The sequence below is a fragment of the Notamacropus eugenii genome, chromosome 1 (assembly GCF_028372415.1).
Source record: "Notamacropus eugenii isolate mMacEug1 chromosome 1, mMacEug1.pri_v2, whole genome shotgun sequence".
Classification (NCBI taxonomy): Eukaryota; Metazoa; Chordata; class Mammalia; order Diprotodontia; family Macropodidae; genus Notamacropus; species Notamacropus eugenii.
The window spans coordinates 506,942,357-506,962,473 of record NC_092872.1 but is presented as its reverse complement, the minus strand read 5'-3'; the positions used below and the strand labels follow the sequence as shown (position 1 = coordinate 506,962,473).

General features: G+C 38.9%; 2 protein-coding genes across 6 annotated transcripts in view; one reads left to right on the top strand and one right to left on the bottom strand.

Moving 5' to 3' along the window:
- LOC140519912 (serine/threonine-protein phosphatase 4 regulatory subunit 1-like) overlaps window positions 1-7,586 on the bottom strand; it is a 71,269-nt gene extending 63,683 nt beyond the window's left edge. For 2 of the 4 annotated variants that reach the window (XM_072633434.1, XM_072633438.1), the window contains exons 1-2: window positions 7,472-7,586; window positions 7,145-7,189 (exon numbers count right to left, since the gene is read on the bottom strand). In XM_072633434.1, coding sequence (XP_072489535.1) covers window positions 7,145-7,189; window positions 7,472-7,478 — 52 coding nt within the window. In that variant the 5' untranslated portion in view covers window positions 7,479-7,586. Of the gene's footprint in view, window positions 1-7,144; window positions 7,190-7,471 lie in introns of those variants that run through there. The other 2 variants (XM_072633435.1, XM_072633436.1) reach the window with 2 other exon arrangements.
- Window positions 7,587-8,001: 415 nt separating this feature from the next.
- The window catches only part of RAB22A (RAB22A, member RAS oncogene family), a 30,613-nt gene continuing 18,497 nt past the window's right edge, over window positions 8,002-20,117 (top strand). For both annotated transcript variants that reach the window (XM_072633446.1, XM_072633445.1), the window contains exons 1-2: window positions 8,002-8,138; window positions 9,681-9,760. In XM_072633446.1, the coding sequence (XP_072489547.1) occupies window positions 8,103-8,138; window positions 9,681-9,760 (116 nt within the window). In that variant the 5' untranslated portion in view covers window positions 8,002-8,102. The remainder of the gene's footprint in view (window positions 8,139-9,680; window positions 9,761-20,117) is intronic.

Genomic DNA, 20,117 nt, shown 5'->3' with positions numbered 1-20,117 from the left:
CTAAATGCAATTATCTAAATAATCCCCACTGCTTCATTTGATCAGAATACTCAAGGTTTTTAAACAAATGAAACATTAAATTTGGATATCATTTTTATGTTCTTCACTTATTCCAGTTCAATTGATTTAGAAAGTATGTAGGCTCTGTTCCTATTCAAAGTGGTTTAATCCTAAATGGATTAAAACAAAACAAACCAACAACCAATTATTTGATTCAACTTTCAGGAAGAAAAAATGGGGATTCAGTATAGTTCATTATTGTTCTTGGTTAATTAATTCAGTTCAAGTTCCCAAAGAGAATAAAACAGAATCATAGAATTTACAGCTGGAAAGGCCCTTAAAGATCATTTAATATAGAGGAGTCAAATTCACAGACCATGTTCCCCACAAAACTCTCTAGTGCAGCCTGAACCAGATTAAAATGTAAATGGGAAATATTTAACAAAATAAGTAAAAATACAATACAGCATAACTGTTTTCAAAGTGAATATGTAGCCAACAGGGATCTATTTCTATTTGATATTACTGATCTAATCTAACACCCTTTTTACAGATGAAAGAAAATGGCCCAAGAGAAATGAAATGGTTTGCTTGTGTGTATTCAGAGAATACACAGCAGTATGTAGATTCAAACTCGGGTCCTCTTAACTACAAGTTGTGGGAATCAAGTGAACTACTCTGACTTTATCTTGTGACTCAATTCTGGATCTAACTCAGTTCCCTTTGTATTCAAACATGGGTCTAGTTCAATTTCTGTCTTATGAGAAAACTTTATTAAAATAAGGGAATTGTGAGAAAACTTTATTGCACTGTTTGAACCTACCTCTGGCTGGGAAGCTGAACTACCTTTACCTGTTGCTTAGACTCTTAACTAAAGACTTAGGTTATGCTGACCAGAAACACTGTGAGATTCAAGGAATTTTCTTACAATTATACATTTCAAGCAACCCATATATCTTGTCTAAAAACTAGTCCTGCACTGGTCAATACTGTTTCCTTGTTCCTTTGAGTGAACAGAAACTTCAGAGGGAAAGAAGCACACCTATTTCTAATTTCAGAAACTGCACCTGCTTACTCTCTCCCCTCCCAACTCTTGAAACTCATTCATCCCCTTCCTAACTCAGAAAGTCCTTTAATCTCGCCTCCAATGAGAATTCAGATGTATCCTGGTTTAATGCCTGTTAATTGTTTTCTTTTAATGCATAGAAATCTGTCTTCCTCTACATTCAAGATCCACTGCCAAGCTGAAGAGACCTAGTCCCAATTTATTATGCAACTGGCATGTATTGCTTATTAAATCGGTATCTTCAAAAGCTTGAACCTTTATTTCTTCAGTTATTTCAGATTTCATCCATTACAAAATTCAATTCTCTTTCCACCATTCCAACATAAACTCTATCTTTTGCCTTCTTTTCTTTCTACACTCTCTAAACTATGCCCCACTCTTCCCTTTCCAAGGCTACTAACTGCAATTTTCATTCAACTGTCCCATCTCTAAAAATTAATCCAAAATCTTTAACTCAACCTTCAACTTCTGCCCAAAGCTTCAGGATACTAATTGCTGGCAGTCAGCCAATAACATCTTACTAAACATGAGGCACTGTGCTACATACTGGAATACAAAGAAGGATAAAAGACAGTCCTTGATCTCAAGGAGCTCAGTCTAATGGGAAACATGCAAACAGTGTCACTGGACTAAAGAGCATATGGGGAAGTGTAAGATGTAAGAAGAATGGAAAGACAGGGAAGGGACAGGTTATGAAGGGTTTGGAAGACCAAACAGAGATTTGTATACTTGATCCTGAAGTAACAGAGAACCACTGCAGTCTATTTAAGGGTTGGTTGGCCAGCCCTGAACTTTAGGAACATCACTTTGACAGCTGAGTAGAAGACAGCTTTGAGTGAGGAGGGGCTTGTGGCAAGGCGACTGATTGAAGGAGTTGCTGATACCTCAAACTCAACAAGCTTATAATGTCCTCCTTTCCCCAAATCTTCTATTTCTGCTGATGTCACCACTACCATTTTAGTTAACTAGGCTCATAACCACAAGGGCTCTTTGACTCTTTCTTCTTCATCAGTCCCTACCTACATCTAATCATTTGTCAAGTACAACTGATTCTACATCTGCAACATATCTCTGCATGTAATGACTACTCTCACCTCCTTATGCTTAAACTACAGTAACTGCCTTCTGTTTTTACTATCTTCAATCTATTTCCTATTCAAAGTCTTTGAAATCAATGAGCAGTCGTCACAACGCAACACTGATCACATCTCTCAAAAACCCTAATTGGCTCATCACAGAATATTACGTAAAATATTCCAATCTTGATTCAAGGTCTTCCACAATCTGAATCCAGCCTTTCTTTCCAGACTTATGATACCCCACTCCTTTCATGCACTCTCTGTTCCAGCCCAAATGGCCCACTTGGTTTTTCCCCATTCTAAATCTAGACTCTTCTCTGTTTCTTTGCTCATACCATTGTTACTAGGATCAGAGAAGGAAAGTTGAGAAGTTGGAGCAGGAACACAGTGATGACTATAAGCAGTTCTAAGAAGGTACTGACTTGATTCTTTTCTGAGATTTCCTGTAGGCACAGAAAAGTTAGGAAAACCAAGGCCTCCAAACTGGTATAACTGAACTTGCCCTTATACTGTGGCAACAGAGCAAATTTTGCTGACAAAAGGGAAATAAAGCCAGGTTAGATTGCTGTGTGACAGAACAGGAGAATTCTGGGGATCTCATTACCTGAATGGTTTTCCCTAGACATCTGTGTCCCCCTGAGTTGTTCCTACTTTTGGGAAAAGTTTCACATATAGGAAGCACTTGTGTTCTTAGGCATGAAGGACACCAAGGGGTTCAGCAATGATGACAATATAGGAAGGTGGGTAACAACTGCATATTTGAAAACAGCCTCTGGCCTTCCTTGTTTGTTTTTTCAAGCACACTAGGTGGAAGAGACTGAGGGATCCTAACATCAAACTCCCCCCAACTCCTCACATCCAGGTGTTTCAGCTGCTCTAGTCCCGTCCTTTCCCAAATGCTGCCTTCTCCATGAACAGTTCCTTTTCGGTTCCAACTGAAAACAATTTTTCTCTCATCACATTTCTCACAGCACTTTGCTTGGACCTCTCCTGCACATTTAATATACCTTTTCTTGTATCATTTATTTGTGCATATGTCTTTGCATGCTCCTTATTACACTATGTCATCAACTACAGTTCTTTTTTTATATAGCAGGCACCAAGTTTGTTCAATAATAGAAGGAAGAACCACCAGGAATGGCTAAAACACTAGTTCACAGAAGAGAGCTTCTCTTCATTTGTAAAAAGTTGTAGAATGGCAATTCAACATAGAATTAACAAATCAGTTTGTTTTAGATTCTTTTTTTAAATTCAATTTTATTTTATTTTCAGTTCCAAATTCTCTCCCTCCACCCACTGAGAAGGCAAGAAATAGAAAATCAGTTGCAAATAGGAAGTCATGAAAAACAAATTGCTACACCAGAGGGAGGAAAAAAGCAAGAAAAAGAGAAAAAATGCTTCACAAAATGAAAGCTATCTAGTCACATAAAAAATACTCTAAATAACTATTAGAGAAAAGCAAATCAAAACAACGCTGAGATACAACACACCTATCAGATTGTCTAACATGACAAAACAGGAAAATGATAAATGTTAGAGAAGATATGGGAAAACTGGAACGCTACTGCATTGTTGATGAAGTTGTGAACTGATTCAAATATTCTGGCAAGCAATTTGGAATTATGCCCAAAGGGTTATAAAAATCTGCATACTGTTTGATCCAGTAATACCACTTCCCAAAGAGATCATACAAATCGGAAAAGGACCCATATGTACAAAAATATTTATAGCAGCTCTTTTTGTGGTGGTCAAGAATTGGAAATTGAGGGGATGTCCATCATTTGGGAAATGGCTGAACAAGTTGTGGTACATGAATATAATGGAATACTACTGTGCTATAAAAAATGATGAGCAGGTGGACTTGAGAAAAACCTGGAAAGACTTATATGAACTGATACTGAGTGAAGTGAACAGAACCAGGAGAACACTGTACACAGTTACAGCAATATTGTGCAATGACTAATTTTGATAGATTTAATTCTTCTCAGCAATGCAAGGATCTAAGACAAGTCCAAAGGACTCCTGATAGAAAATGCTGTCCATATCCAGAGAAAGAACTATGGAGTCTCAATGCAGAGTGAAGCAGACTATTTGCTCTCTTTTGTTGTTGCTTTGTTTCATCTTTCTCATGGTTTCTCCCATTGGTTTTAATTCTTCTGTACAACATGACTAATGTGACAATATGTTTAATATGGATGCATGTATACAGTGAATATCAGACAGCACACCTTCTTAGGGAAGGGGAAGAGGAATAAGGGAGAGAGAGAAAATTTAAAATTCAAAATCATATGAAAGTAGATGTTGAAAACTAAAAATAAATAAACAATTTTTAAAAAAATGTTTCACTTTGTACTCTGAGTCCCTAAGTTTTCTGTATGGAGATGGATAGTATGTTTCATCAACACCTTCGGAATTGTGGTGGGTCACTGTGCTGATCAGTTACTAAGTCTCTCACAGTTGATTTATTTTACAATTTTGCTCTTACTATGTAAACTGCTCTGGTTTTGTCCACATCACTATGCATCAGTTTATGTTAAGGCTTCTTAGATTTTTCTGAAACTATCTCCTTCATCATTTACTATAAGATTTTGACAATTTAGTTCCAACCTGGGAACAAACTGAGTAGTTAAAATAGAATGTCTTGTTCACAAAGTTCATTTTGATATGATTCTTCTCATTTCTGAAATTCTATGATTTTATAATTTTGTACACTATTTTATTGTCTAATCCTAATTTTAAATCTGTGCCCTGATTCTAGATGTCATTACTTTAGGCATAATCATTTTTCATGCTTAGCAACACGGGCAGTTGTAGCTCCACTCATGTAAAAAAAATTATAAACCATCATAAGCTATCTCCAAAAATATTAGAGCCCTGCCATGAATCATTTAGAACTAAAGTGTCATCTTTACATAAGTTTGCAAATGTTAAGGTCTGCATCCAAGATTTCAGAATTTTTCCTAAACATAGGTGTATAAAAACAGTGTCACTTGTCTGAGCAAGTAAATCTTGTATATATACAAAACACCTTGGAGACAAATTTAAATTCTGAAGCTTCATCAAAAACCTTTTGGAGGGCATCTTTTAAAGAACACAGCAGAGATGTACACAAATAAATGATACAAGAAAAAGTATGTTAAGTGTTCAAGAATGTGTCCAAGCAAAGTGCTGTGAAAAATATGATGAGAGAAAAATTGTTTTTAGTTGGAACAGAAAAGGAAGTGTTCATGGAGAAGGCAGCATTAGGGAGAGGACTGGACTAGAACAGCTGAAACACCTGGAAATAGGGAGTGAGGGGGAGTTTGATGTTAGGATCCCTCAGTCTCTACCACTTAGTGTGCTTGAAAAAACTACCAAAAATGTATAAACATTTTTATCATGACCAGGATTATATCCTTAACATTCAAGAAGAGCTACAAAGATGGAAGCTCCATCTCACCTATATAAAACCACATACAGTGCTAGATATAAACTTTTCTCTATACCTGTTACTTAAAAGAAAAGGAACTTAAATTGTTTTAGTAGGCTAGCAAACTTAAAATACATTTTTCTAATATGACTGATTTAGATGGCTAGTCACCCTGTTTCATGCTACTAAAAAAGCCAAATTTGACTAAAACTAATAAAATAAAGACTAAGAAAATAAAATCTCAAACTTTATCAACCAACAGTAAGCACCTACTAAAATCTCTGTGCTTAAGTCAAAAAGTACACACTGCAACCAACAAATTAAAAATAGCTAAAAAGCACATATACAGTTTGGGAAACAAAATTATCCCACCTCCTCACGAATGTAACCTCTGATCCACTTACCTAGTGTGTACCATTAATAAGGGGTAGGAATGTTTTTAAAGGGACCAATGAAAAATGCCAGCAAACAGTTTTTTACTTTTGTAAAGTAACTCCTAGTCTTCATCCCATGCATACCCAAAAAGTAGAATTTAGAATACTGTGTTTAAAGATATAGTGGAGCATTATGGGGAAGATAATGTATGTATTTCTTAAAGGAAACAATTTTTCATTAGGAGAATGACATTTAATGTTTTCCTCACCTGTCCATTTTTTCATGAAATGAAATAGTCCCAATTCCTTATAAAACTCGTGTGAAAAATTTCCCAACAAAGATCCTAATTCAATACTTGCCTTTAAAACGATTCCACTAAACAAAAAATCCTCTCCTTAGGGAGGGATCAATAAATAGCAAGTAGGAAGAAATAAGAAACAATCCAACTCACAGGATCATGTAACCACGGTAGAGTTCTTAAGAGCCATGTAGCCCAAGCCCCTCACTTTACAGAAGAGGAAATCCAGTCCCAGAGAAGAAAAGTGACTTGCCCAGGGTCACGGGCAGAATGTGGCACCTCGGAATGCAGAAGCAGTACCCAGCTTCTCTCCAGGGCACTTTTATAAATCCCTAAGTACTTGGCCAGGGCTGAGCCTCCTCCTTCGGTCACACTCGTACCTTACTATGGGTCTCCTACTCTTTCAAAGGTGCCACGGGAAAACCCAGGGCAATTCAAACCATCCTCCTGCCAGAACAAGGAACGCCCCCTCCCACCTAAAGAAACTCGGGGTTACAAAGTATCCTGATGTCGGCCCCACCCCACCCACACCCCCCAGCGAGGCAGGCGGGCGCAAGGCGTTCCCCCATCACCGCCCAATTCCCCTTTTGGGAGAATGCAGGAGAGACCTTCAAGAGCAAGGATCGTGCCTGCTCCCCAAAATGGTCGGGAAGAGACACCCTTCCCCCAAACCCCCAAGTCCAAAGAGGACCCCGGACAGAGTGGGGAGCCTGTCACTTCCAGAAACTGTCATCATCACAATCCAAGTGGAGAAGTAGGGGGGGAGGAAGAGGAGGATGAAGTGTCCCCCTCCCGGGGGGCCTCACCCGCACCCCCAAAACGGCAGGGAGGGCAGCAGGGAAGGAGGGGCCCTCCGAGGGCCAGGGGACGAAGAGGAGGAGGACGAGGGAGGGGAGGAGGCCAGAACTGTTACTTACAATCATCTAAGTCATCCTGCAAGTCCACAAAATACAAGGGGATCTCTGAAAACCAAGAGAGATAAGAGATCACCAGCGGCGCAGGGAGCACCGGGAGCGGGGCTGGGGAAGGGGCAGGCGGGGGAACCCGGGGACGGCCGGATCCGGGACGGCCGCCCGGACCGGGCGGGAGGGTGGAGGAGGAGGACGAGGAGGACGAGGAGGACGAGGAGGAGGGGGGGGAAAGAAGGAGGAGGAGAAGCTAGAGGAGGAGGAGGAGGAGGAGGAGGAGGAGGAGGAGGAAGAAACAGCAACAGCTGCAGCCCAAGGAGTCTCGGCTCCACTCACCCGCCATCTTGAAATGGGCCTGAAGGAAGCGGGGCCGGGGGAGGGGGGAGAGGGAGGGAGACCCACTGGGCGAGCCGGGCGAAGGGGAGGAGCGGCCAGCTCCTCCCGACCCATCCCCTCGCCCCGCCTCCGCACGCCCGGAACGGGGCTGGGGCCGAGGAGGAGCAGTGACTAGGAGGCCTCCGGGGGCTGCTCCCCGCCCGGAGCTCGCGGAAATTTGGGAAAAGCGGCGTCGGCGCCCGCCTCCTCCCCCCTCCCTGCAGGCGAAGGTGGCTCCCGAGGTGGGAGGGCAGGTCAGGTGACCCTCCGGGCTCCCCAAGATGGCGGCGGCTGCGGCTTCTCGGTGGCGACGCGGCCGGCACGGCTGCGAGTCTAGCTGCTGAGGCGGGCGGTCGGCCCCCAGGCGGGAGGACAGGCCATCTCACGCGGGACAGCGGCGGCGGCGGCACCAGCCTGAGGAGGCCCCAGCGGGGCGGCGGCGGGGAGGGCGCTCAGGGCCTCCCGACGCCGCCTCGCCCCCACTGCCGGGGGCTGGAGCCTGGTTGGCCTGGGGATGTTCGTTCTGGGCCGGGGCACTCCCTCTCCTCCTTAGGGCGGTGGCAGCGGCGGCGGCAGGCCGGGCTCCCTGGACATGGCGCTGAGGGAACTGAAAGTTTGTCTGCTGGGGGTAAGTGGGCTCTCGCCCGCCGGGAGGGCTGCGGGACGGGCGGGAGCCGGGCCTGCTTGTCCCTCCCCTCCGGCCCGGCCTCCGCTCCTTTGGGCCTCCTGTACCTCCCGGCTCTCCCAGGGAGGACCAAGCCTCCGCCGCACGCCCCCCGTTCTGGAGAGGCAGATGCCACCTGGGAGCGCCCGGGAGCCTCCTCCCTGGCACCAGCCGCCCCTTTTCCTCTCCTCCCTCCTGCCCCCCGTTTTCTCTGAACCATCCACTATCGCTCACCAGCTTTGACTGGGAATTCTTGCCCCTTAACCCCTCACACTTTCCCCACACTTAATTCCCTTCCACTTTCCCTTCCACCTCCTGTACTTTCCCTCCTGCTTGGGTTCTCTTTTCTTTCTGTTTTTTTAAACTTTAAAAAAGCATTTATTAAGTACCTGCTATGTGACAGGCACTCTGCTAAGTGCTTTACAAACCCTGTCTCATTTAGCAGTGGTAAGAAATGAAACCCTGCCCGGGTCTTCTCTTTTTCTGAACTCCCACTAAGAAAGTGAAAACGCCTCTTTCCCACCTGTTCTCATCCCCCGGAGAAGGAATCCCATCACACATTTTCATGACCTCCCCATCATCTTATTTACCTACAGTACCTACCTCTTTGGTTATTCTAGAAATTTTTTTTAAAAAAATAACTTCTAACAGCATAAAATCTAAACCAGGATTAGCGCATTAAATCTTAATAAAATGCAAGTGCCAGAAAGATACCTTTCAACTTCTTTGGCCTAATTTTTTAAATGAACTTATGGCTGTGGAATGCATTTCTGAAATAAACTTAATGTGCAGAAAGAAATGTGAAGATACAGAATTTATAATGTGATTGCTATCTTATCAGGAAACCCAAAATTGATGCTGAAACTTCAGCTTCCTGTCTCTTGGTCACATTTGCAGTTTGAAGCATACTTTCCACAGCCTGAAAGAGGAGGTACTTGGGGCTCCTTTGAGTTTATCCCTAAAACATTTTTTACATGTCATATCTAATTCTTTACTTATTGGGTGTGGTTGGGAATAGTCAAGACTTACCCAAAACTGCTTCTGGAACTATTGATTTGCTTATTTTTCATTCATAAAAAAATTTCAGTTTTTGAACAAATAGTTGGTTCTTTAAAATCTTGTCATTTATAGACTACACCAGGAGTGGGGAACCTTCGGCCTTGAGGCCACATGTGGCCCTCTAGGTCCTCAAGTGCAGCCCTTTGACTGAATCCAAACTTCACAGAACAAATCTGGGGAGATTCAGTCAAAGGGCTGTACTTGAGGATCTAGAGGGCCACCTGTGACCTCGAGGTCACAGGTTCCCCACCTCTTGACTATACAAAACCTCCCTTTTTAAGATATCATGAAATCTCCTAATTGTTTGGCTGAGTTTTTATGATATTTCCCTTGGTATATATACACTTGTGAAGTTGGTTTTTTTAATCAGAAATTTTAAACTTTCATCAAAAAGATGGTTATCAGTGACATACGTAAATATTCACTCACAAAATCCTTATTTTTCAGGATACAGGTGTAGGTAAATCAAGTATTGTATGGCGTTTTGTAGAAGACAGTTTTGATCCAAACATCAACCCAACAATAGGGTAAGAAATGAGTTATTTAATATCAACTTTAAAAATGTCTTCAAAATATTTTCAAATGAAAGTGTTGTAAAACTTCAGCTAGTGTTTTTCATGTTGGGTCAGATAATTTGAGAGCTATCATTTTCTTTAATGAAACTCCCCTGTGAATGAGAAATGAGTATTTATTTATTAAGCACTTACTGTTATGTACCTGAAACTATGCTAGGCATTGGGCATGCAAAGACAAAAATGAGATGGTCCCTGCCCTCAAGAGTTTACATTCTGTTGGGGGATATAGCTTATATATACAAAATAAATGTGAAGTGAATGGGGAGGGAGGGGCTGATGAAAGGAAGTCAAGAAAGGCTTCTTGTGAAGGTGGCACTTGAGTGGAGCTGAAGGAAGCCAAGAATTCTGGGAAAGAAAAGTGAAGAAGAGTGCATTCCATACATGAAGGACAACCAGTACAAATGCATGGAGACAGAAATGGAGTGTCACATGTGAAGAACCAGAAGAAGACCAGTTTGACTAGTCCATAGAATCATATCAGAAGGTAGGAAAGGAAGTAATACACAAGTCTGGAAAGGGAAGTTGGGTCAGGTTGTCAGTATCTTCAGATGCCAAACAGGAGTTCAGATTTGATCCTGGATGTATAGTAGAGAGCCAATGGAGGTTGAGTAGGGGAGTGAAATGGTCAGACTTGTCTCTTAGAAACTCTGTGGAGGAAGGATTAGAGAGGTGAGAGGCTCAAAATAGAAAGTCCAATTAAGAGGTGTTTGCAGTATTCTAGAATAAGTGATAAGATCCTGAACTAGAGTGGTAACCCAAAGCAGAGAGAAAACAAATTTGAGAAAGATTGTTAGTAGAAATGACACAATTAAGCAGCTGACTAAATGCATGGTATGAGGGAAAGGAGGATTTGAGGGTAGTTCTGAGGGTTTGGGCATGGGAAGGATGGTGAGGATATTGAAAATAATAGGGAAGAGTTGTGGGCTTATGCAGAAATATAATGAAATCCTTTTGGGACATACTTGATTTTCCTATGGTGGAAGTGTCCAACAGACAATTGGAGGTGCCTGTTTTGAAATCAGAAGAGAGATACTGACTGCATACATAGGTCTGGGAGTCACCTTCATAGAGATGATAATGAAACCGTTAGTGCTGATGAAGTTACCAAGTAAAAGAGCATAGAGAGAGAAGAGGGTCCAGAGAGCTTTAAGATATACACACATTTCAGAAATTATCATGGTAATTAATGTCCTTTGGACTTTACAAAAATACATTTTTACATAAAAGTTTCATATAAAATAAATTTGCTTATCAATAAATGGAAGAGTGGAAAGAATGTTGGATTTAGAATTAGAGGTCCTGGTTTTCAATCTAGGCCTTCCCACTCCTTAGGTATTTGACTTTGGATGAGTCATTTAACTTTTCTGAGGTCCAGTTTCCACATCTATAAAATAAACAGGTTTGGATTAGGTAACTTCTGAGTTCCTTTCCTGCCACATGTATATGATCACAATGTATGTATGTAATTGCACATAAATTAAATAAAATTATGTGTTAATTATCCTCGAACGTTAGTAGTAGTCTTTACAATAAAACAAAAGGAAACGTAACAATTTCTTCATAAGCATAGCCCTTTCTGGCAAGTTTGCTCCTAAAATTAACTAGGTTTATTTTGCTCTTGAAGAATACAACCTCACACTCCAAACTCTCCCATAATTTACACACTAGAAGTAATAATGCTATTTGCTGGCACATAAGGAAAACTTTGAAAAGTTCTATTTTCTAGAAATTCCTAATAAATTTCCTAGCATGAAAGTAATGGTAGCTACAGGAAGCCTTCTTTGTAACCTTGGCTCCATCTGAGCTCTAGAGCAGTTTACAAAACTTTAGCACCAAGAAGAGAATTGTTCCTGGGGTCTGTGGCTAGGATACTGAGGTAGTAGGTCAATCAGTGAATATTTATGAATTATCTGCTTTGTGCCAGACGCTGTACTAATTTCTGGAGACACAAAGCAAAGCAAAAGACTACTTGCTCTCAAGGAGCCCCCAATCTGATGGGGAAAGATGACAAAAAGAAACTGAAAAGTGAGGGCCCGACACCAGGCCATGATGAAGTCCTATAGCTAGGTTAGAACTGATGTGCTACCTGCCCTGGACCCCCTCCTTAAATAGTACATCTGGAAAAAATTCCCTGATGTCTGCCCAGTCAGAGGGGGAGGGAAAGAGAGGGCCAAGAGTCTTAACTCCTTGGTGGAGGCAGGACCTCCTCTGTATGTCAAACATGGAGATTCTGAATGTTTTATCTCTTAGTCTCTTCTAATGGCCTCAGTTATGAGCACTGAGAAGGGGGACAAGGTGGTGAATATGTATGTTTTTATGTTTGCATATGATGGAGTTGGAGTGTGCAGTAGGAAGAGATGACTGAATGATTGGCAGTGCTAAGGTTTGTGGGGAAAGGATGGAGGGTGTGTGAAGAGGAGCTTTAGATAAGGATATAGAGATGTGTAGTGATGGAAAGAGCTGGATTTATAGTTTTAAAAAATCTGAGTTAAAATCATGGCTTTGCCACTTACTACTTTAGTGACATAACTCAAAATCTGTGATCCTGTGAAGTCTTTACATCACTAAGTATTTCCTATAGGAAAGAGGTGCTGCTATTTTGCTTCCATTACTGTGGACTCCTTTAAAGCAATAGAACTGTTGTAATCCAACCCCTAAATTAAGATGTTTACTATATTATTTTGTAGTTTTGTCTCCTGTGTTAAAGTATGATGAATCTTTGCTATTTTTCTGTTAACCAAAAGATGGTCTGGGGTAGAGAATAATAATTTCATTATATATTGGAACCTCCAGTAAACATCTACCCTGATTACGGCCTGTAGGTGAACCTGGGTTTTGGTTTCGTTGTTGTTGTTGTTGTTGTTGTTGTTGTTTTGGTTTTGGGAGGGAGGATGACTTTTGCATAGTAATTTTTTTTCTGTGAACAAGCATTTATTTTTTCCCCTTTCCACCACTACCCGGTTGGAAAAGTAAAAATGAAACCTTTGTAACATGTATGCTTACTCATGCAAAATAATTCTCCCTCTCATAAGTATGTCTAATTCTACACCTAAAGTCTGTTGCAACTTTGTGTCAGGAGATGGATAGTATATATCATTATTCACATCTCGAGTCATGGTTTAATCAGACTTCTTAAGTCTTTTAAAGTTGTTTGTCTTTACATTGTGCTTTTTGTTGTAAAAGTTCTGTGGTTGTGCTCATTTCGCTCTAAATCACTTCTCAAAAGAATCTTATTTTTTTCTTACTCCCTTTCATTACTTTTTATAGTACAATATTATGGCATTCATATTCCTTAATTTCTTCAGCCATTCTCCAATTGAAGGTCCATTTCCCTCAGTTTCTGTTTCTTTAACATTACCGAAAGAACTGTTACAAATATTTTTGTACAAATGGATGACTCTGGATTCTCAAAGATTATGCCAGTGGATTGCAAGCTTTGGCAGTCCTAAACTGGAAGTGCTTTGAATACAAGTCCTGTGACAGATTGCTATTCGAGGAACATCTAACTAAGTTCAGAAAGTCTTGTCACCTAGTTGGTGGTAAGGTGATGAATTTTTTAGTTATAGCAATCTTTAAAGACCACTTAAGTCAGTGTCTCTTTACCTTTTCTGTGTCATAGACCTCTGGCAATCTGTGAAGTCTATGGTCAGCTCACAATATTTTTAAATGCATAAAATAGAACACACAGGATTAGAGGAAACTAATTCTATTGAAGTACAGTTATCACAGTATTTTTTAAAAACAATTTTGTGGACACCAAATTAAGAACCTTCTCCCCACAATTGAATGGTAATGGAGCAGTGAAGTACTTAGACTTATTAAATCACAGATCCTTGAAATATCCGCTTATTTGATATGAGAAATTTTAATTTCCAGTTTTTAGTTCATAGTTCTTTTTATTCAAAATATGTTGCTTCATACTTGAAGGCATAGAATTAAGCCCATTAGCTCTTGCTATAATGACTGCTTTTGCAAAATTCTTAAGGAAAAAACCATGTATGTACATGTCTTTAAATGTATGATCCCATCAATCTCCCAGTAATAAAGGATGGCCAATTACTACCTGCAAAGGAATCTTGCAAATGATTGAAAACTGAAGTAAATATTTTTTGTGATTCAGTAGTGACCCACTTCATACTGAGTCATTTCTGAAGTGACTCAATCCACATAACACTCAAACATATTATATAGGTAACAAATACTCATTTAGGTTTATGTATAAAGTCAAAATTCTAGCTATTCGAATATTTTCTTTTTGAATACTATTTCCAGCTCTCAATTTCTAGACAAAATTTTAATGCTGAGTTAGTTTAAACTGTTAACTGCACAAATCAGTTATCCTATCCAGAAGGAGATTTGTTTCTTTAAAGCAAAGAAGGAATATTTTAAAGTAATATGGTGAACATTTCCTCCATTTAAGTCCTCTTCTGATGCTTATTGTAGTGTGGTTGTCATTCTAGGTTCTTGAAGGCTATTTCATTAGAACACAATTCCTGGTGGTTCTGCCAAGTAGAAACTTGGTGATCAGGGTTTAACATCTGAGAACCAACAAAACTTTTTTGAAAAGGTTCATCACTAAGATTTTGGTCAGCAGTTGATGAATTTTCCACTGTGGCAATTTCAGAAACCTGCCTACTAAAGTACAAAAAATTACAAAAGTTGTAATTTTCATTGGTTTAAGAGTTGAGTACTCACTGTTGAAATGCATCCTTGAATTTATTGCCATCAAATGGATGTCTCTGTACCATTTGTTATTCCCCAGATCCCTACGTCTAGAGATTTATTTGAAATAAGATTTTTATGTAGCCATAACTATAGCTAGTTACAAACAAAAATGCAGAAAAATGTGTGATGAAATATATTATGAAAATATTTTACTGTTATTGATAACTTAGGCTATATACTTTGTAAAAGGTAGCATTACAGGATACTATGAAAAATATATGAGAGGTAGTCCAAGTTTAGAAAGTGATATGAATGGAAATTGTAGTTGAGAGATGATATTGAGAACCTACCTAGATAGAGTAAGGAGCAGAGATTGGTTTTTAAAAAGAAATCTGTATATCTTAAGCAACTAAATTACAGCTTTTGAAAATGAAACTATAATTTGGGTGCCAAAGAATCTTGCATGCAATTTAAGGAGCAACCTTATGGAATTTTTTTTAACCTCCCAAATTATTTAGAATAAATGTCAGGGAAGTGTTTTGGAGGTTGGAGAAGAAATTGAGAAAAATAATTGTGAGAATATCTAATTTATTTCAGGGATTACTTTGCAGATTTAGGAGGTTAGTAGGATAGTGAACTACAGGCAGAAGTAGTGCACAATTAGATTAGAGGAAAGGACAGGCTTTCAGATATGGGAACTAGAAAAATAAACATAATCCGCCTTGGATGACAGCTAGAATATTTAAGGATTATTGGAAGAAAAAGTTATTTTCTCCATCTTAACTTTGAGGTAGTATCAAATACTTAATGAGATAATATCAAATACTTGATATCAGAATATGGATTTTAAAATGTGGAAATTTTCTTCTTAAATTATAGTATGTTTAGATTGAAATTGAAGTCAGGAAAGAATGAAATCACTGTCATATAACGGAAAAAGAAAAGAGCCTACTTGATATAAAGGCTTCCTATTGTCCAAAGAAGGGTAGGGAAAAGGTATCTCCATGAAAGGATTAAAAATAAAAATACTGATATATTGTTCAGTTATTCTAATGATTTGTCATATTTGAGAACATGGTATACAAATTTGTTATTTCAGTTCAGCAAACCTTTACATCAACTGCAAGGTAACTTGAAAGGCAGTATGGCATAGTGAAAAGAGAGCTAGTCTGAGAATAAGAAGATCTGGTTCAAATCCTGCTTTTGACCCATATAAGCTCTGTCATCCTACGCAAGTCGTTTCACTTTGTGGGCCCCAGGCAGCTTTAAGATTATAAGTGGAAGATCTGCTTTTTTGTCCCACAGTGAATTTTACACCAATGAAATCACAAAAGCCAAACCAAACATGTAAGGAGGCAACATGATCTACTTTCAAGTCCCATCTTCTGACACTAAGCTGTGTAATCATAGATAAGGGGATTGATTGCTCTAAGCCCTGTTAAGTCACTGTATCTAGCAAGGGTACAGTACCTAGGTAGATAGAGGGAATGTCCATAATAAAAATCAGACTTCACAGGATAGTGACTTAAGTGAAAGTCACTGGACTGGCAAAATAGCTGCTCAGGCTAAATGGGTTAAGTAAGATATAAATAGTGGATTAGTTCCTCTTTTGTATAAGTAATTACTTGCTGCATTGGAAAGGACTGGAAACACTCCTTAGAAATTGAGTCACAGCTGTTGTATCCTGGGAGGTTGATTTTTCTTGAAATGGAACCTGGCTTAAAGCTGAGGGAGAAGGCCAATGATTCTGCTTATTGTTTTTCTGCACCTCAGAAATTCCAATCAGAAAATTACTCTTATGCTGGATCACAGTTACTAAAAATATTGTGGTTAGCATGGAAAAATAAAAAAGCTTTTGGCCAGTGTCATGAATTCGAAACTTATTGAGATGAGAGAATATATTACAAAGGGAAAGAGAAGAATTGAAAGTAGAACTAGAATACTGATTATGTCATACAGTTGAGTAAGAAACCTTCCAAGCTTTCTTACCTGTTTATTTCTGTCCCACATTTATATCAGAATTTTTAGGCAAATGTGTTTAATATATTTCATTATCCCCATGAATTGGTAAGGGGGGAGGGATGTCACAAATTAGGAACTTACAGAAAAAAAGAATTGTCTAAGTAATTCTCTCCAAAATTTTCTAGATGACTTTCCCATTCTTGTGCTTCAGCTTTGGCATATTGTTTTGTAGGGTACAGTTTTGCTTGGTTTCTTAAGCTTCATTAAAGTGTAATGGTTAATCACATTGCTGAAATTTTCTTTTTTAATTATAACATGCCTTTCTCAGCTCTTTGTAATCAAGCTCCTTTATGGACTGGTAATTCAAGTATTTTAAACAGCTGAACTGATTGAGTTTGAGGTAATGATAGGTTTCTGTTCAGTGACTGTTTTGAGATTAAGTAAAATTTTACCACTATAACTGGAAGAAAATAATGTTCTGAATTTATAGATAATATTCTAGAATTCAGTTGGAAAATCTTGGTAGGAGTACCTTATAGTACTTCAAAATTACTTCCCAAGTGAAAAATCATACTACATGTCCCAGTTGTGTTTGTAAATGTTTCAAAACATTATGCATGCTTTTATTGAGCAGCTTTGTATGGATAGCAGTTTACTAAAGGCTACTGATTAGCATAGATTCTAATTGTTGGAAAATAACTCATTTAATATAATATCTAAAAATTCTTGTTTTTCTACACTTTTACATAATTCTTAGGACTTATTTTGCAGAAACTGATATCAAGGTGATAAAATTTAATGTGTATTTTCTTGAGAAGTTCTTTACACATAGCTTGAATTTAATTTAGTAATTTTCGAATACTTACTAGAGGCAAGGTACTATTCTAGATGTTATGCGAAATTAAAAGATTAATAGAGTAGTATTCTTACCTTCAAAGTGCTTACTAATAGGGGAAATAGGACATGTATATAAATACCTATTTAAAAGACTGCATAAAATTTATCTTAAAGTAATACAAATGAAGTATCAGGAATTTAATGTTACAAGTTCAGATCTGAGGGGGGAAGAGAACTACTGATGAGAATTAAGGTGGTCCTTGAGTTGAACCTAAGAACATACTAAAATGTTATTAGTATGACCAAGTATGACATAAAAAGCATAATTCATGAATTCTGCTTTTCAGCATTTCAGGTGTTCTACATAACATCAATTTGAAGTTATTTGGGGGAGGAGGAAAGAAGGGAATAGAAATTTTTGTTAATTGAAATTTTTTTTTAAGTTCTCACATTTATTTCCCTTTAAAAAGTCATTTATGAATTGAGGACTTTTTGAAGTACTTGCATTTGCTAACCAATTTCCCTCCAATTATCTTTGGGAATTCTATACTTAAGATCACTTGTAATCTGATATTTAATGTGTAGCTAACTTGTTTAGGAAATTCCAGACTTAGTAGCAAATATTTAGAAAATACAATTCTAATCTTTCTGTTCTTTAGTTTTGGCTGCTTTGTAGACTTTGTCTATGATGATATTGTCAAAAGTATTTATAGAGTTCAATAAAGGATGTGATTTCTAGGTACTGAAACACCTCTTAGATTTTTTTAACATGACTTTTTTTTAAAGATTTTGCATTTTAAATCTAAGCATTTTTTTCCCTTTGTGTTTGACATATGTTCTAAAAGTTTCCTTTTGATCCTGAATAAACAGTTATGATTAAAGAAGAAATTGAGGGAATAATCTAATAATTGATGATGGCAAGTTAACATACAAAATAAGTAAGTCAGTAGTTACAAAGCCCTCTGTTGTCTTTGTATTCAAATCACCTGGCCCAGAAAGCAAAGTACACTGAAAAGAGCACTACCTTTAGAGTCAGTTCACATCCTGCTTTTGGTGCTTCCTACAGTGTGGCGTTGAGAGAATCATTTCAGCTTCCTCATCTATAAAAGGAAGAGATTGGACTAGAAAGTTTTAGAGATCCTTCCACCTCTAGCTCTGTGAACTGGATTACTACATCTTTAGGTATACAAAAGACCTGACAGATGTGATTAATGAGCCAGTCATTGATATTTCAAAGATCATGGGCAAAAAAACAAAGCAATTCTATGGAACTGAAGAAAGGTTTATGTTCTCTTGATTCTCCAAAAAGGGAAAAGAAGGGAATCTGCAAGTTTATAGACCAGTGAGCTTGATTTGGGTTATGGGCCACATTTTAAAAAGGTTGATTACGTATCCCAAGGAAGTCATTGATAAAAAAGAAAGTCCTCATATATCCAAAATATTTATAGTGGCCCTTTTTTAGGTAGTTAAAAAAAAAAGAACAGGTGCCCATTGATTAGAGAACGACTAAACAAATTGTAGTGCCTCAGTGTAATGGAATACTACTGAATGATAAGGAATGATAAAAAGAATGAATACAGAAAAATGTAGGGACACTTACATGAACTGATGCAAAGTGAAATTTGCAGAGCCAAGAAAACGTTGTATATGGCAATAGCAATGTAAATAGAAAGGACAACTGCAAAAGAATCCAAAATGAAAGATGCAAAATTACAAAGAACAAGCATGCCTTCAAAGAGAGAAATGACAGTTCGAGTCCTTTGAAGAAGTGAAACACTGCATACATTTTTGGATTTTTAAAAATATAATTCTTAAGTTTTACCTGAATTTTTTCTTTCTTTTAAAAAATTCTGGAAGCAGAGCCAAGATAGCAGAATAAAAGTAGAGACTCACTTGAACTCTCCCCCAGACCTCTCCAAATGCTTGTAAAAGATGACTCTAAACAAATTCTAGAGCAACAGAACCCACAAAATGACAGTGAAAAAATTTCCAGTCCAAGAAAACTTGGAAGGTTGAAGGAAAGGTCCCAGCACTGGGCTGGGAAAGGAGTGCATCCGAGTATGGGTGCCAGCACACACTGGGCCCCAGGGAACCTAGAGCAGCCCTCAAGGTACTGAATCACTGGCAGCTGTGGTGGTTTCCAGACTTCTCAAACTATATACGTCAAAGACAACTTAGAAAGTCAGTAGAAAACATCTGTTGGACCTGGGTGAGAGAGGCATGTGGTTGGTCCAGCCCCAGGGCAGAGGCAGTGGCAGCCATAGTGACTATGCTCTTGGTCCATAGATGTGGGGGAATTGAGCAACTAATCAGAGGGGTATTGCAGGGATCTCTTTGCTGGCACTGAAGCAGCTTTGCCCATGCTTGGAGCTAGGTCAAGTTCCTGGGTTGTGGTTGTGGGGTGAGGAGGAGCGCTGGTGTGGCAGAGCTTGTGGCAGCAGTGGAGAGGGAATCCTCACAGTTACAAGGCAGAAAAGAGTACTTGTGGTTACTCACAGACCAGAGCACAGGTCAAGAGAGGAGTAGACACCTCTCCTTTAATCATACCACCCTGGAAGAACTGCAAATTTATAGGTCCCTAGAAGTATCTCTAAAAATAGCTGCACAAAACCCCTGAAACTTGGGACAGTACACCCTCCACACTGGAAGCAGAGCCTGACCATAACAAAAAGCTAAATAGTCAAGTAATTGGCTGGGGAAAATGACCAGACAGCGGAAGAAGAACCTCAGACTATAGAATCTCATTTTGGTGACAAAGAAGATCAAAACATACAGCCAGAAGAAGACAACAAAGTCAAAACTTCTATATCCAAAGCCTCCAAGAAAAATATGAATTGGTCTCAGG